Raw genomic sequence first — 14,677 nt, forward strand, 5'->3', positions numbered from 1 at the left:
GGAGCGCACTGACCACCAGGGGGCAGCTCCTGCATTGAGTGTCTGCCCCCTGGTTGTTAATCTGCTGTTTGGTCAATTTGCATATTAGCCTTTTATTATATAGGACTAGAGGCCTGGTGCACAAATTTGTGCACCAGCGGGGTCCCTTGGCCTGGCCTGCAGGATCAGGCTGAAACCGGCTCTCCGACATCCCCTGAGGGGTCCCGGATTACGAGAGGGCGCAGGCTAGGCCGATTCCTCCACTGGTGCACGATCGGAGCCAGGGAGGGATGCGGGGGTTGGCCAGCAGGAGGGCTTTAGGGCGTGTCCGGCCCCTCGCGCTCAGTCCCAATCAGCCATACCCCAGCAGCAAGCTAACCTACCAGTCGGAGTGTCTGCCCCCTGGTGGTCAGTGCATGTCATAGTGACTGGCTAACCAGTCGACTGTCTGCTCCCTGGTGGTCAGTGAACTTCATAATGAGCAGTTGAGCAGCCTTAGCATATCATTAGCATATTATACTTTGATTGGTCGAACAGATGACTGGACACAGCATATTAGGCTTTTATTATATAGGATTATTAATAATGAACTACAACGTTTACTAATGACTGATTACTATAATGTTGCATTCATTTGCCTTGTGCACCTTATGCGCAGGCACACCATTTCTCTCCACTAATACTAGCAGCGAATATTTTAGCAGCCAGTTGCCACATCATTAGTCTTGTACTGACTTGTTTGGTGTGCACAACAGGAAATATTTCTCTTTCGGGGAACAAGAAAAATAGGTTTATTTGCGTTATACTTATTAATTTGTGCATTTATTCAGTATCTGGTAAATTAATGTTCAAGAAAAAATATTTTTATTAAAATGTTATTTTATGTTAACGATTACTCATTTATTTCAGCCCTTTGTATTCAGCATGTCTCTATCGAAATAAACCTACGTTTCTATGAAAATTGAAGCTTTTGCTTTTTTGCGGCCCATACAAACTTAAACCTTGTTTATTTGGTCCATGTTAGCCTTTGAGTTTGACATGCTTGATGTACAGCATTACTTTAGTAAAGGTTTTTACACACAAATCACTGTTTACATTTAAGTTATTTTCTGAGATTGGATTCCCAGAAGTGTAACTAACCTGAAAGACTAAGAACAACTTTCCTAGGTTCTTGATATAAATTGTCAAGTCTAAAAAACTTACTGTTTACAATATGAATATTTAACTTCATATTCATCAGTACTGTTGAAGTCATTTAAAATTCTTGCAGTGTGAAAGTAGTCTTTAATCAAATTTAGTTTTTATTCATTTGATTATTGTGGTGTTCTCACCTTTATGTCTAAAGTTGGTGTGCTGTTTGTAACTTGCTGTTGCCTTTGGTTTCTCTTATAATAGTGTTCTGCTCCCATGATGATGAGAGAAAGTGACGTTGACCAAAGTGGACCACTGCAGTCTCTGCAGGCGAGTTAACTTATAAAATGCAATGTTGCCAAAGTTACATTTGTGCATGTGGACGTGGCATATAATTTTATGTTTGTCTTTTACACTGTCAGTTTTCAAACTTACTTGTAAGTAGTTACCGGTTATACTCACTTAGCTTAACCTGCTGTCTTTTGTGTAAATGTCCCGTGTTGTCTATAGGATTAGGTAAATAGCCAGTCTTTTTCATTAAGCTAATTTTGCAAACACACAAGCATCACCTGATCCACACATCGTCATTGGCGGTTACAGCTGCACTCACAGCTCTGCTGCCTAAAACCAAGCAGGACAAACAAATCTGTGCTGTGGTGACTTGGTCACTTAACACCATATATGATAGGATCATAGGCAGTCAGCAATTGCATCATATAACTTACAAGTGATCACATTCCTGTTGGTTTTTTTTCCCACTGGAAAAAAATAGGGTTTAAATTTTTTCAAGGACAGTTATTACCAAGTATAAACTGCAAATAAACACCATCACTGTATTTTCCTCCAGAATAGGTTGCCATTTAAGATATATATATATTTGGTTTTAGAGAGAGAGGAAAGTAAAGGAGAGAAACATCAGTTGGCTGCCTCCTACACACCCCCTACTGGAGGTCGAACCAGAAACCTGGGCATGTTTTATTTTTTTTAGAAATCTGTTGTAATCTCACAGTCATGGGAAAGGTCTTACAGTCTTTCAAAGTAAAATTTTAATCTTTATTTCTGTAATTACTTTCTTACTACACTCACTACAGCTATCTTGAAATTAAAATGTTGCCAATATCTTGTGTTTTTTGGTTGCTAGATGATTCCTTCTTTAAATAAACTGTTATACTGTTTATAGTTTTTCCTCCTTTAATTTCATACTAATCTTTGAATTAAATAATTCTCATTAACATCAGCTTTAGGTTTGATGACTGATTTATACTGTAACCAGTAATTTTTTCTAGTGTTAAAGGTTCAATTAAAGTTTTAGAATCAGGATTTTCCCATGCGTTTTAAGGTTAATTAGCATGATACCTCCTCTGTAGAGCACCCCTTTGCCAGGGGTGGCTTGTTACATGTCTAGAGAGGAAGAAGCAAGATAGAAATGACAAGTGTATTTCAAAGGGCAAACCTAACTTACAGTTTTGGAGCATTTTCCCACCAAACTCATGAACACACTTACTGGTCTTTTATTCTAATCATTTTCCTTGGGACGTGGAGAAGAGACCATTTTTCCAGCTGTTACTCCTACACAAATAGAGAGAACAATCTGGGACCCTCAGGTAAAACTTGTGAAGAACATTGATTTTCTAACTGAATGTGTTTTCCTGCGGTTTTTTACACAATCTTTAGAGTTTTCATAGGCAGACGTTGGTGAGCGTAATGAGTACCCCTGGGTTTAAGAATAAGAGAAACGGGAGGGTTCTGACCCGTGTTTAGTCTTGAGCCCTCTCTGTGTTACTAGTGACCTAACTGATGCGTGTGCATAGGAGGCCCGAGGGGCTGGCCATGAAGGGCTGTGAAGTGCAGTTAATGACAGTTCTTCACAGCCGTGACCTGTAGCGCCCACACGGCTGACGTGGAGCACAGGTGCCCATAGCCCAGCGCTGGGGACGCTGGAGAGGCAGCATCCCCGCCTGGCCTCCAGCTGACTCTACTCCTACACCCAGCGACTCCAGGAGGGGAGGGAGCCACAGGCACCAGAGAACAAGGCCTCTGTGTGCTGTGGAGACGTGCCTTCACCCAGCACAGCAGACTTTATACATTGGAATGTGTATTTATAAAATTCAGAGTAATGTTTTCAACAAAAGTCCTGGGACATTTTAGATTTGATTTTCCTTACAAATGTGTGACTTAGAATATTCATTTTTAACTAGGAGAATATTCATATGCCTCATGGTCATTTTGTTCATTTATCAGTTAGAAATAAATTCGTCCTCTAGGTACATTTCTTTGGCTCCATTAGCCTTCTTACTAGTACTTTTCCAGTTCTGGGTAGGCTCGGTCTGGTGTGAAAACGCCAGGGTCCTCCTGGGGGCAGCAGAGAAGGCTGCAGCCTGAGAGCCATCCCCCAGGGCGGCGCCCCCTGCTGTCCCTGCAGCCTGAGAGCCTGCTGCCTCTGTTGGGGTCACGATCAGGTCTTTGCTCTCCGAGCAGGGTATAAATCTTTGGGAGGCAGATCCTTGGAGTGAAGCCTGATATTTACAAAACTTCAAGAAAAATGCTACTTGTGTTCCTTCCCTTTCTGTTGTTGTTTTTCTTGCTGGCTGCCTCTGCCAAGCTTGGTATGAGGACTTCATGGACACCAGTGAAGCAAAGGGCCTGTCCTCAGTTGCTTCCAGCAGAGCTGGTTCCGGTAGCAAAAACTTGCCATAGTGACCAGCAGGTCTGCAGTGGGACGTCCTGCAGTGGGTGGTGAAGGGCAGAGAGAGGGGCAGCCGTGTGCTCCTGGCTCAGTTAGCTCATTATGAGTGCAGTTCTGTGTCATAATAAAATACACACTTGTTGCTGTTGAACTGGAGCCCAGTTAAATCAGTGCACTTCAGTTACCTTTAGCAAGTCGTAGGATAAGAGCATTAGTCCTTGCGTCCTTATTTACATTAATAATATTAATAGAGCCCTAACCGGTTTGGCTCAGTGGATAGAGCATCGGCCTGCGGACTCAAGAGTCCCAGGTTCGATTCTGGTCAAGGACATGTACCTTGGTTGCAGGCATATCTCCAGTAGGGGGTGTGCAGGAGGCAGCTGATTGATGTTTCTCTCTCATCGATGTTTCTAACTCTCTCCCTCTCCCTTCCTCTCTGTAAAAAATCAATAAAATGTTTTAAAAAAAATAATATTAACAGAAAGCTGACTTAGGTATTGTTTTCTCTGTATAATTACATTGTGAAACATATGTGCCTGTTGTTACTAACTTCCCTGTAGCCTGTTGAGTTCCAAGGGCACCAAGTGCAAGGATCTGCGACCAGTGCTGTGATGGTCCGAGGGCACTGCCCGCCGCTGGGGTGTAGCCAGTTCCCGGGTCACCCCGAGCACAACAGCTCCACGGCCGACGCCTGTGCTTGGGCGACCGAGCTGCCTCGCACTTGTGCGCAAGTTGACTTCTTGCAGGTAAAAAGGTTTTTGTTTTTATAATTTTATAATCTTTATTGTTGAAAGTATTACATATGTTCTCCTTTTGCCCCCATTGACTCCCTCTAGCCCCCCCCCCCCCCCGCCCCAGTAAAAAACTTTTTATAGTTGCATCTCCCAAAATCATTTCCTATATGTCAGTGCTAAATTTTATAAAGGGAGTATGTTTAAATCTTTGTACAGTTGTAAATTGAAAAGGAATTTAGTAAATTGACAAGAAACATAACATCTCAAATCAAACTAAATAGGGCAAAAATATTTTATTTGAAAGATTTACTGCTTTTGTAGGATCAGGAATTTAAAGGATCGCTTTTCACTTCAGAGAAGACTGGGAATTTATGACAATATTGTACAGGCAGGTTACATTTGTTTAGCAGCTGGTAAGATTTTTTTTCTTCTATTTCCCCCCCCAAGTATGACACCAAGTCCCTCACATTGCTACCAGCTAGAAGTCATGCCTGGGTGTATTTGAGCAGTATCTGTTAAAGAAATGTTTAAATTTCCCTTTTTATTAACCATCATACACGTACAGAATAAGCACACAGCTCAGGAATGATCTCAGTGCGAATCCACCCTTAGGAAACAGCATGACCAGCCTCCCAGCAGCCTCCTCTCCCAGTTTTGCTTTTAAAGTTGTGTATAAGTAGCGGGCAGTCTTGAAATCCATTGCTGCTGTTGCCTGCGGGTGTAGTTACTCGTTCCTGGGGCTGGCGCGTGTGCCATTGTATGAATGCCCCTAGCTCATCCATGCCTCAGGTGGCTCATGTCGTTGTGAACATCCATGTGCTGTCGTGAACACATGCCCACATGGCATCTTCTGTTAGTCACATGATCCCAGAAGCGGGATTTCCTGTCTCACTTTTAGGGGACAAGGCCTCCTGCTTCCCTGAGATTGCAGAATTGGTGGGTGGGTGCCCCCAGCTGGACGGTGAGTGAGAGGGGAGGCGACTGGGAATAGGAGCAGGACCAGACATACCAAGTCCTGCCTGTGAGGGTAACAGTGTGAGGTTGTCCCTGAAGGGGTGTCAGCAGAAAGTCCTGGGACTTGATTTACATGCCGTGGGGGATCTGATGGGTGAGCAGTGGGAGCAGGGAGCCTGGGTGACTGACTTGAAGTGCGGGTTGTATCAGGAAGCGTGCAGAGGACTTGACAGGGACACAGGTGTCATTCGGAGGAGATGTGTGGATGCTGCTGGATTGGATGTGGAGGGTCGGGGGAAGACAGGGAGAGAGACTCCTGACTCCAGAGGTGGGGACCGAGGTGGTTCCCAGGTGAGTAAGGGGAGGGATGTTGGTCAGCTCCGGCTGCTGCACAGAGGGCCACAGCCCGCGCGTTTTACACAAATTTATTGCTCACATTTCTGAGGCTGAAGTCCACGCTCCAGGTTCTGGCTGATTTGGTTTTCTCTTGAGGACTCCTCCTGGCTCGTAGGTGGCTGCCCACTCTGTGCGCTCACACGGCCATTCCTTGTGTGTGTGGACTGGGGGCTGGGGGAGGCACTCATTCTCTCCGATCAGGGACCCTCACTTAGCCTGTGAGTTCATTTAGCTTTATTACCTCTTACAGGCCCTATTTCCAAATATAGGCACACGTACTTGGCTTCCACATGAATTTGGGGGGGCCATACATCAGCCATGTTAGATTTTTAAGGTGATTGATTTCTGAAAGCGACAACAAAATTAAAGACTTCTAAAGAGTAACAGTGAAGAAGATGACTGTTGAGGTCTGGGACATATCCAAAAAGGTCACTCATTTGGGAGCAGTACCTTGAAGTTTAGGTCAACGATAGGTCAGCTCTAGGCCTGAGGATGTCATGGGAGCTGCTCAGTCCTTGGTCTTCCTGCTCCGGACAGGACGTCTCGGCCTAAGCCCCTCAGGCTAGACATTGATCCTCAGACATGACCCAGTCAATTCAAGTCAGAGTCTGTCTTGTTTCAAGGAAACCCAACAGGTTTTACGTTCTGTATTTCACTTTCTAGTAGTGTTTTTTAAGTAGCAAATAGTGTATTAGTAAGTACTAAGTACATGGTCTTAGTGGCAATCGTTTCACTTGAACAGGAGACAGGAATGAAATGAAAAGAATAAATGTGTGCTAATCATCAGAAACTGGGGCCTTATGCCCAACTGGCATGGCTCAGTGGTTGAACGTTGGCCTATGAACCAGGAGGTCACTGATCGATTCCCAATCAGGGCACATGTCCGGGTTGCGGGCTTGGCCCCATTGCGGGGAAGGGGGTGTGCAGGAGGTAGCCAATCCATGATTTCCTCTCATCGATGTTTCTATCTTCCTCCCTCGTCCTCTCTGAAATCAATAAAAATATATTAAAAAATAAATAAATGAACTGTTTCTTCAGGGCCATCAGAAGAAATGCCAAATCACTCATAGGTCGAATCTCCTCTAGGTCAGTGGTCGGCAAACTGCGGCTTGTGAGCCACATGCTGCTTGCGAGCTGCGGTTTGCTGCTCTGTTGACTAATGAGTTTGCCGACCACTGCTAAGACATTACCCTTACCCAGAAGTTTTGACTTCAGGTTAAAGACATTAGTACATTATTAAAATGTTTTTTAAGTGTTTTTCCCTAAGGCAGTGGTCTGCAAACTCATTAGTCAACAGAGCCACAGTTTGCCGACCACTGCTCTAGGGCATAATGGAGAGGCCCATAGCCCCTGGGCCTGTGGAATTGTGCAGTTCAGCACTTTCTGACTTGTCTCCTTCCAAACCAATCACTCTTACAAAGTATTGGTTTTGGGCTTTTTGCGATCACAGTGTCACCTGTTTGGATACCATAAAAAAGTCAACTAAGGTTTTCTGCAGATAGTATCTGAGTTTTGCACTGTAGGCTCCTTTGAGGGCCCAGAGCCCACAACAGCATGTGCGTGTTCAGGAGCAGTGAGTGCCAGCTGTGCTGGAGCAGGTGCCAGCAAGCCAGGCTGTCCCAGGCACCGTAAAGCGTGCTGTGTCGGCTCCGCCACCGTGGGCCTGGGGTCTGCTTACAGCATGTTCCATTCTTGGAGTAGTTGCAGAGCTTCCAGAAAAACTGTGTAGTAATAAACATGTCTCAGAGCAGAACTAGTGATCCATGGTTTCAGGGTTCCCAGCCCTCGGGGCCTTTCTCACTGGGCCCCAGAGTCTGGTTGATTTGGATGAGTTTCTTCTGCCCTGTCCCGCGGGAGAGTCTGCCCACTGCACTCCGTTTGCATGGTGTGGCCGAGGCAGCGTCTCACAGTGTGGATCACTGGCTCGTTCAGCCTGGGAGTGCAGTCCGGGCCTCTGGTCTGTAGCCTTGTTTCTCTCTGGACAGGTGCCCCCGCAAGCACAGGAGAGCTCAGCACCAAGCCCCGCATCCGCTTTCTCTCTGGGCTCACAAGACGAGGCCTTCCTGCTAGAAGTCCCTGAAGGGGCCCTGCAAGCAAGACCTTCACCAGGTGGCCTTTCCTTCCTCCGCTTGCAGAGTTGTTCCAGAAGCTCTGATGTCTATCTGCCGTGTAAAGGAAGCTTTCTATTTGAGAGATTGTTACCAACTAAGAACACATTGAACCAGATCCCATGTCATCCTGAAGCCTTCCCCGCCTGCCTGCCTTCCTTGGGGCTCTCCTGTGGCAGGTGGCTCACCCCTCCCTCTGGCGCTGGTTCCTCTCAGCTCCTGGGCACCCAGAAGCCCCAGCAGTAACCCAGAGCCCTCCCTCTGCGGCCCCTTGGGAGTGTCTGGTCTATACCATCAGTTACCCGGCATGACGGCTTCCCTCCTCTGCTCTGGGGTCCTGGCAGGCTCAGCCAGTGCTCCAGCTGCTGCTGCCCTGGCGTGCCAGCCTGGTTCCCGCACCCTGACCTCTCCCTTGATCTCTGTGCATCTTCCTGGTCCTGAAGTTCTGGGTGAGGCGTGCAGTCATGGGCTGTTACTTTGTCGTGGGTGGATGATATGAAAAAGCTTTGCAATGTGCCTTGGTGTTTGGGAGCAGGTTTTGTGGGTGTGGCTGGTAGAGCAAACAGTACAGAAGAGTCGTCTGAGACAGGTGAGTGGCAGTAGAGTGACAGGTGCCTCCATAGTCACACCAGGAGCCTCTGCATTTTCCTTGGTCTTACCTTCTCCGTCATGTTGCTTGATGGCTTATTGAAAGAGTACCATTGGCTTTTCTAGCTTTCCAAGTGAACTCCAGTTTATTTCCAAAAAACAGGAACTGCCAAGGAGGCACATTATCAAATAGGAAACAGCGCTATCTGGTAAAACTTCAAGCTTGTATGTTCTCACACAGCATTATTCATTTGTTTATTTATTCAACACATTATTGCTTTTTACATTTTCAGGGCTCTATTACTAACACTCAGCCAAAATCTGCCAAAACACGAACTCATATCACATACCAATAGATCAGTGGTTCTCAACCTTTCTAATGCCGCGACCCTTTAATACAGTTCCTCATGTTGTGGTGACCCCCAACCATAAAATTATTCTCTACAGCAGCAGTTCTCAACCTGTGGGTCAGGACCCACAGGTTGAGAACCGCTAGCAGGGTCGCCTAAGACCATCGGAAAACACAGATATTTACGATTCATAACAGTAGCAAAATTACAGTTATGAAGTAGCAACGAAAATAATTTTATGGTTGGGGGTCACCACAACATGAGGAACTGTATTAAAGGTTCGCGGCATGCCATAACCGGTTTGGCTCAGTGGATAGAGCGTCAGCCTGCGGACTGAAAGGTCCCAGGTTCGATTCCGGTCAAGGGCACGTACCTTGGTTGCAGGCACATCCCCAGTAGGAGGTGTGCAGGAAGCAGCTGATCGATGTCTCTCTCTCATTGATGTTTCTAACTCTCTATCCCTCTCCTTTCCTCTCTGTAAAATATCAATAAAATATATTTAAAATAAATAAATAAATAAATAAAGGGTCGCGGCATTAGAAAGGTTGAGAACCATTGCAATAGATCAAACTAAAGCTAAAAATCTTTCCCCTTACGGTCAACATATTAATTAGTGAGTGTAATAAATATGTAAAGGAAGTTACAGTGACAAGGATAAATGAATCCCAAACTTCAGTCTCCGGAGAAGGAATGTAAAGTTGAGGACAGTCTAGTCTGGGTTCTCATCCTGAGTGCCAGTTGGTCGTGTTACCTCTGGGCCTCAATTATCTCATCTGTGAAATGGGTGATGATTTCCTTGACTGAAAGTTCTCTGAAAAATTCAGTGCCATGTAAATAGAATGTATTAATTGGGGGGAAATCGTTAGCTGAAGGGAAAAAGAAAAAGTTTCAAGTTCATCAACCTTAAAATAGTTTTAGTCTTTTCTTAAAATATGTTTTTAAGATATATTTTTATTGATTTCAGAGAAGAAGGGATAGGGAGAGACAGAAACACCAACGATGAGAGAAAATCATAGATCAGCTCCCTCCTGCTCGCCCACACTGGGGATAGAACCCGCAACCCAGGCATATGCATGACTGGAAATAGAACCGTGACTTCCTGGTTCATAGGTCCACGCTCAACCACTGAGCCATACCAGCCAGGTTCAGAGTCTTTTAATTCATCTTTGAAATCTTTCCTTGAGACTAAAACCATTAAAATTTTATTTTATTTTAAAAAGAAATAAAATTAAATGTGATTTTTTTAAAAGGCAAGTTAGTATTTTTTGCTGTTTTGTGTAGATACCCACAATTTTTTAGAGCCTTGGCAATGACTTAATACACTTTTAAATAATTGGCTTTTTTCCAGGAATGGAAAGATTCAGTTCCCTGGAGAACCAGCACCTTCCAAGGCTTCCTTTATTCAGTAGAGCCCGAGCTGCCTTCTTTACTGTGCCCCCAGCTGCTGGGCCACCTGACGGAGACCCTGGGGCCTGTGCCGCCACCTGGGGCTGGCAGCCGTCTCCTGGTTCTCCCCTGTTCAGCCTGTGTGAGGAGCCAGCCGTTCTTCCTCCCAGCTCTGGGCCTGAGGACCAGAGTGAAATCCTTTTGTGTCAAGCGTCCATGGAAGCGACCCCAGGGGGTCTTTCACTTCTCCATCGAATGTCTGCTCAAAGCAAGTGGCTGAAATACCAAAACACACCCCAGTGTGCCTTGCTGACTCCAAGCCAACCTGAGGCGAGTGTCACCGACGGCTTCCCTGCCACGGCCATGGGGATGTGTTTTGGTGATGCAGGTGAGAGACGCAGCGATGCTGGGGACAGTTCTGCAGGCACCACGCCTCTGCAGAGGGTGAGAGGCAAGCTCTGGCAGCGGCAGCAGCAGCGGCAGGGCATCGGCACGCGGGACTTTGTTTGCAGAAGGAAAGCACTGTCTTTGAGGCTGGAGTCTGCGTCCGATGTGTGGGAAAAGTCTGCGTGTGCCACAGGCTTACAGGTGAGGACATGTCCTAGTGCTCCCAGTAGGTATTGTCTGAATTTCAACAGAGAAAGGATTTACTCTTGGAGCCGATGGCTTTGTGTTTTTGAGTTTTCCATAACATCTGCTATGACTTAAGGTCTTTCCTAGTAGTTGTGAGTGTTGAGTGAAGTTCCACATTGGGAAGCGTCTGGTACAGCATTTAGCCATAGTGCAGCTGTGGGCAAACTAGGCCTCAGGCCGGATCCGGCCCGTTCGGCTGTTCTATCCGGCCCGCGGAGCCAAAAGAGCGGAGGGTTCTCTTGCTCTCCCCTCCGCTCCTTCACCAGCAGCAGTGTTAACATGGCAACGTCGGGAAACACGGCCGCAGCTCCTTCTTCTGATATAAATCCGCCCATTCAGTAGAAGGAACAACCTCTCAATCTTCCAGAGGCTCCTTGTAATGCCTGCGGACGCGTCTCCCGACATCACCCTGGGAATGCGTAGACACGTTATTGTGGTGATGTAGGGAGACACGCCCCTGGAGAGCACAGTATTAGAGCCTTTCTGAGGTAAGATTAAGAGCTCTACTCAAACACAATTTTTTCCTGTTCCCACATTCTGTACATCACAATGACTTGTTAATAAAACAACAAAGACTTTCAGCTTTTAGGGCTTGTATCCACTGCAGTATTTTTCCCCACTGTGGACGCGCGCAGCAGGGAGAAAGACACACAGAGGACATGTCACACTAGCCATGCTGCGGCTGCATTTTTTTGCTGATACGGATGTGGTATCAGTAACGCTACTGTGGCCACTAACTGCATGTGTTAGCGGCAAAACAAATGCATTTTGCGCTGCATTTGCTTCTCCCCCTTGTGCCTGTAAAAATGCGTGCTACAGGGCATTTGTGTTAACATGCACCACTGCACATTAGCATCAACGCAAACATGATGGAAACCTGTGTACCCTGCATTAACCCTAGCTGCGCTGCATTGCAGTACTGCACCACACTGCAAGGGCAGCACGGCTAGTGTGAACGAACCCTAATTCAGTGGGTTGAACAAAAAGATTGTATAGAAATGTGATGAACTAAAGATTTTATTACAAAATCGCTTAATTTCAGGGTTTCAGAAGTAATTGGACAAATGAAAAACTGAAAATCAAATGTTCATATCTAATACTTGGATGAAACCCTTTCCTGGTAATGACAGCCTGAAGTCTTATACTTATGGACATCACCAGATGCTGGGTTTTCTCCTTTGTTTTTTTTTTTTTTTTTTTTCAAATTTTTATTAAGGTATTATATGTGTACATATCTTACCATTGTCCCCCCACCCCACTCCCATACATGCCCTCCCCTCCCAATGTTTTGCATCTGTTGGTTACTCTTATATGCATGCATACAAGTCCTTCAGTTGATCTCTTATTTCCCCCACCTCTCCCTAACCTTACCGCTGTAATTAGACAGTCTGTTTGATGCTTTACTGCCTCTGTAACTATCTTTTGGTTCATCAGTTTATAATGTTTTTCATTATCACCAAATGAGTGAGATCATGTGGTATTTTTCTTTCATTGACTGACTTATTTCACTTAGCATAATGTTCTCTAATTCCATCCAGGTGCCTACAAATGGTAGTAATTCCTTCTTTTTTATGGCAGCATAGTATTCCATTGTGTAGATGTACCATAGTTTTCTGATCCAGTCATCTGCTGACGGGCACCTAGGCTGTTTCCACATCTTAGCTATTGTAAATTGTGCTGCTATGAACATAGGGGTGCATATATCCTTTCTGATTGGTGTTTCTGGTTTCTTAGGATATATTCCTAGGAGTGGGATTACTGGGTCAAATGGGAGTTCCATTTTCAGTTTTTTGAGGAAACTCCATACTGTTCTCCACAGTGGCTGCACCAGTCTGCATTCCCACCAGCAGTGCACGAGGGTTCCTTTTTCTCCGCATCCTCGCCAACATTTGTCGTTTGTTGATTTGTTGATGATAGCCATTCTGATAGGTGTGAGATGGTATCGCATTGTCGTTTTGATTTGCATCTCTCGGATAATTAGTGACTTTGAGCATGTTTTCATGTGTCTCTTGGCCTTCCTTCTGTCTTCTTTCGAAAAGATTCTATTTAGGTCCTTTGCCCATTTTTTTATTGGATCATTTATCTTCCTTTTATTAAGTTGTATAAGCTGCCTGTAGATGTTGGAAATTAAACCTTTATCAGTGATACCATTTGCAAATATGTTCTCCCATGCAGTGGGGTTTCTTGTTGTTTTGTTGATGGTTTCTTTTGCTGTGCAAAAGCTTTTTATTTTGATGTAGTCCCATTTGTTTATTTTCTCTTTGGCTTCCATTGCCCTAGGGGCAGTATCACTGAAAAAGTTCTTTTGGCATATGTCTGAGATTTTGCTGCCTGTGGATTCCTCTAGTATTTTTATGGTTTCCCGTCTTATATTTAAGTCCTGTATCCATTTTGAGTTTATTTTTGTGTGTGGTGTAAGTTGGTAATCTAGTTTCATTTTTTTGCATGTATCTGTCCAATTTTCCCAACACCATTTATTGAAGAGACTGTCTTGACTCCATTGCATGCTCATGCCTCCTTTGTCAAATATTAATTGCGCATATTGGTTTGGGTCGATATCTGGATTCTCTATTCTATTCCATTGATCTATATGTCTGTTCTTGTGCCAGTACCAGGCTGTTTTGAGGACAGTGGCTTTGTAATACAGCTTGAAATCTGGTATTGAGATCCCTCCTACTTTATTCTTCTTTCTCAGGATTGCTGTGGCTATTCGGGGTCTTTTTTTATTCCAGATGAATTTTTGGAGAGTTCTTTCTAGGTCTGTGAAATATGCTGTTGTTATTTTAATGGGGAGTGCATTGAATCTATAGATTGCTTTGGGTAGTATGGACATTTTGATGATGTTGATTCTACCAATCCATGAACATGGTATGTTCTTCCATCTGTTTACATCTTCCTCTATCTCTTTTTTCACTGTCCTGTAGTTTTCTGCATATAGGTCTTTTACCTCCTTGGTTAGGTTTATTCCTAAGTATCTTAATTTTTTTGGTGCAATGGAAAATGGGATTGCTTTTTTAGTCTCTCTTTCTGTAAGTTCACTGTTTTTGTGTAGAAATGCCATAGATTTCTTGGCATTAATTTTGTATCCTGCTACATTGCCGAATTCATTTATTAAGTCTGTTAGTTTTTTGATGGAGTCTTTCGGGTTTTTTATGTACAATATCATGTCATCTGCAAATAAGGACAGCTTTACTTCTTCTTTTCCAATTTGGATGACTTTTATTTCTTCTTCTTGTCTAATTGCAATGGCTAATACTTCCAGTACTATGTCAAACAGGAGTGGTGAGAGTGGGCATCCTTGTCTTGTTCCTGTTCTTAGGGGAAATGGTTTTAGTTTTTGCCCATTGAGTAGATGTTAGCTGTGGGTTTATCATATATAGCTTTTATTATGTTGAGGTATGATCCTTCTATTCCCACCTTGTTGAGAGTTTTTATCAAGAAAGGGTGTTGGATTTTGTCAAATGCTTTTTCTGCATCAATTGATATGACTATGTGATTTTTATCTTTCAATTTCTTTATGTGATGTATGACATTTATTGATTTTCGGATATTGAACCATCCTTGCATTCCTGGGATAAACCCTACTTGGTCATGGTGTATGATCTTTCTGATGTACTGCTGGATCCGATTTGCTAGAATTTTGTTGAGGATTTTGGCATCTACATTCACGAGGGATATTGGCCTGTAATTCTCCTTCATTGTGTTGTCTTTATCTGGTTTTGGTATTAGGGT

The 14,677-nt window shown here is 44.4% G+C and overlaps 1 protein-coding gene across 1 annotated transcript in view; it reads left to right on the top strand.

The window, feature by feature from the left end:
• ZGRF1 (zinc finger GRF-type containing 1) overlaps positions 1–14,677 on the top strand; it is a gene marked incomplete at both ends in the record, with an annotated part of 65,866 nt that overhangs the window by 17,287 nt on the left and 33,902 nt on the right. Inside the window, 3 exons of the mRNA XM_080675493.1 lie at positions 4,357–4,519; positions 5,429–5,491; positions 10,524–10,900. Coding sequence (XP_080531619.1) covers positions 4,357–4,519; positions 5,429–5,491; positions 10,524–10,900 — 603 coding nt within the window. The remainder of the gene's footprint in view (positions 1–4,356; positions 4,520–5,428; positions 5,492–10,523; positions 10,901–14,677) is intronic.

The sequence above is a fragment of the Plecotus auritus genome (genome assembly GCF_963455305.1).
Source record: "Plecotus auritus genome assembly, chromosome: 6".
Classification (NCBI taxonomy): Eukaryota; Metazoa; Chordata; class Mammalia; order Chiroptera; family Vespertilionidae; genus Plecotus; species Plecotus auritus.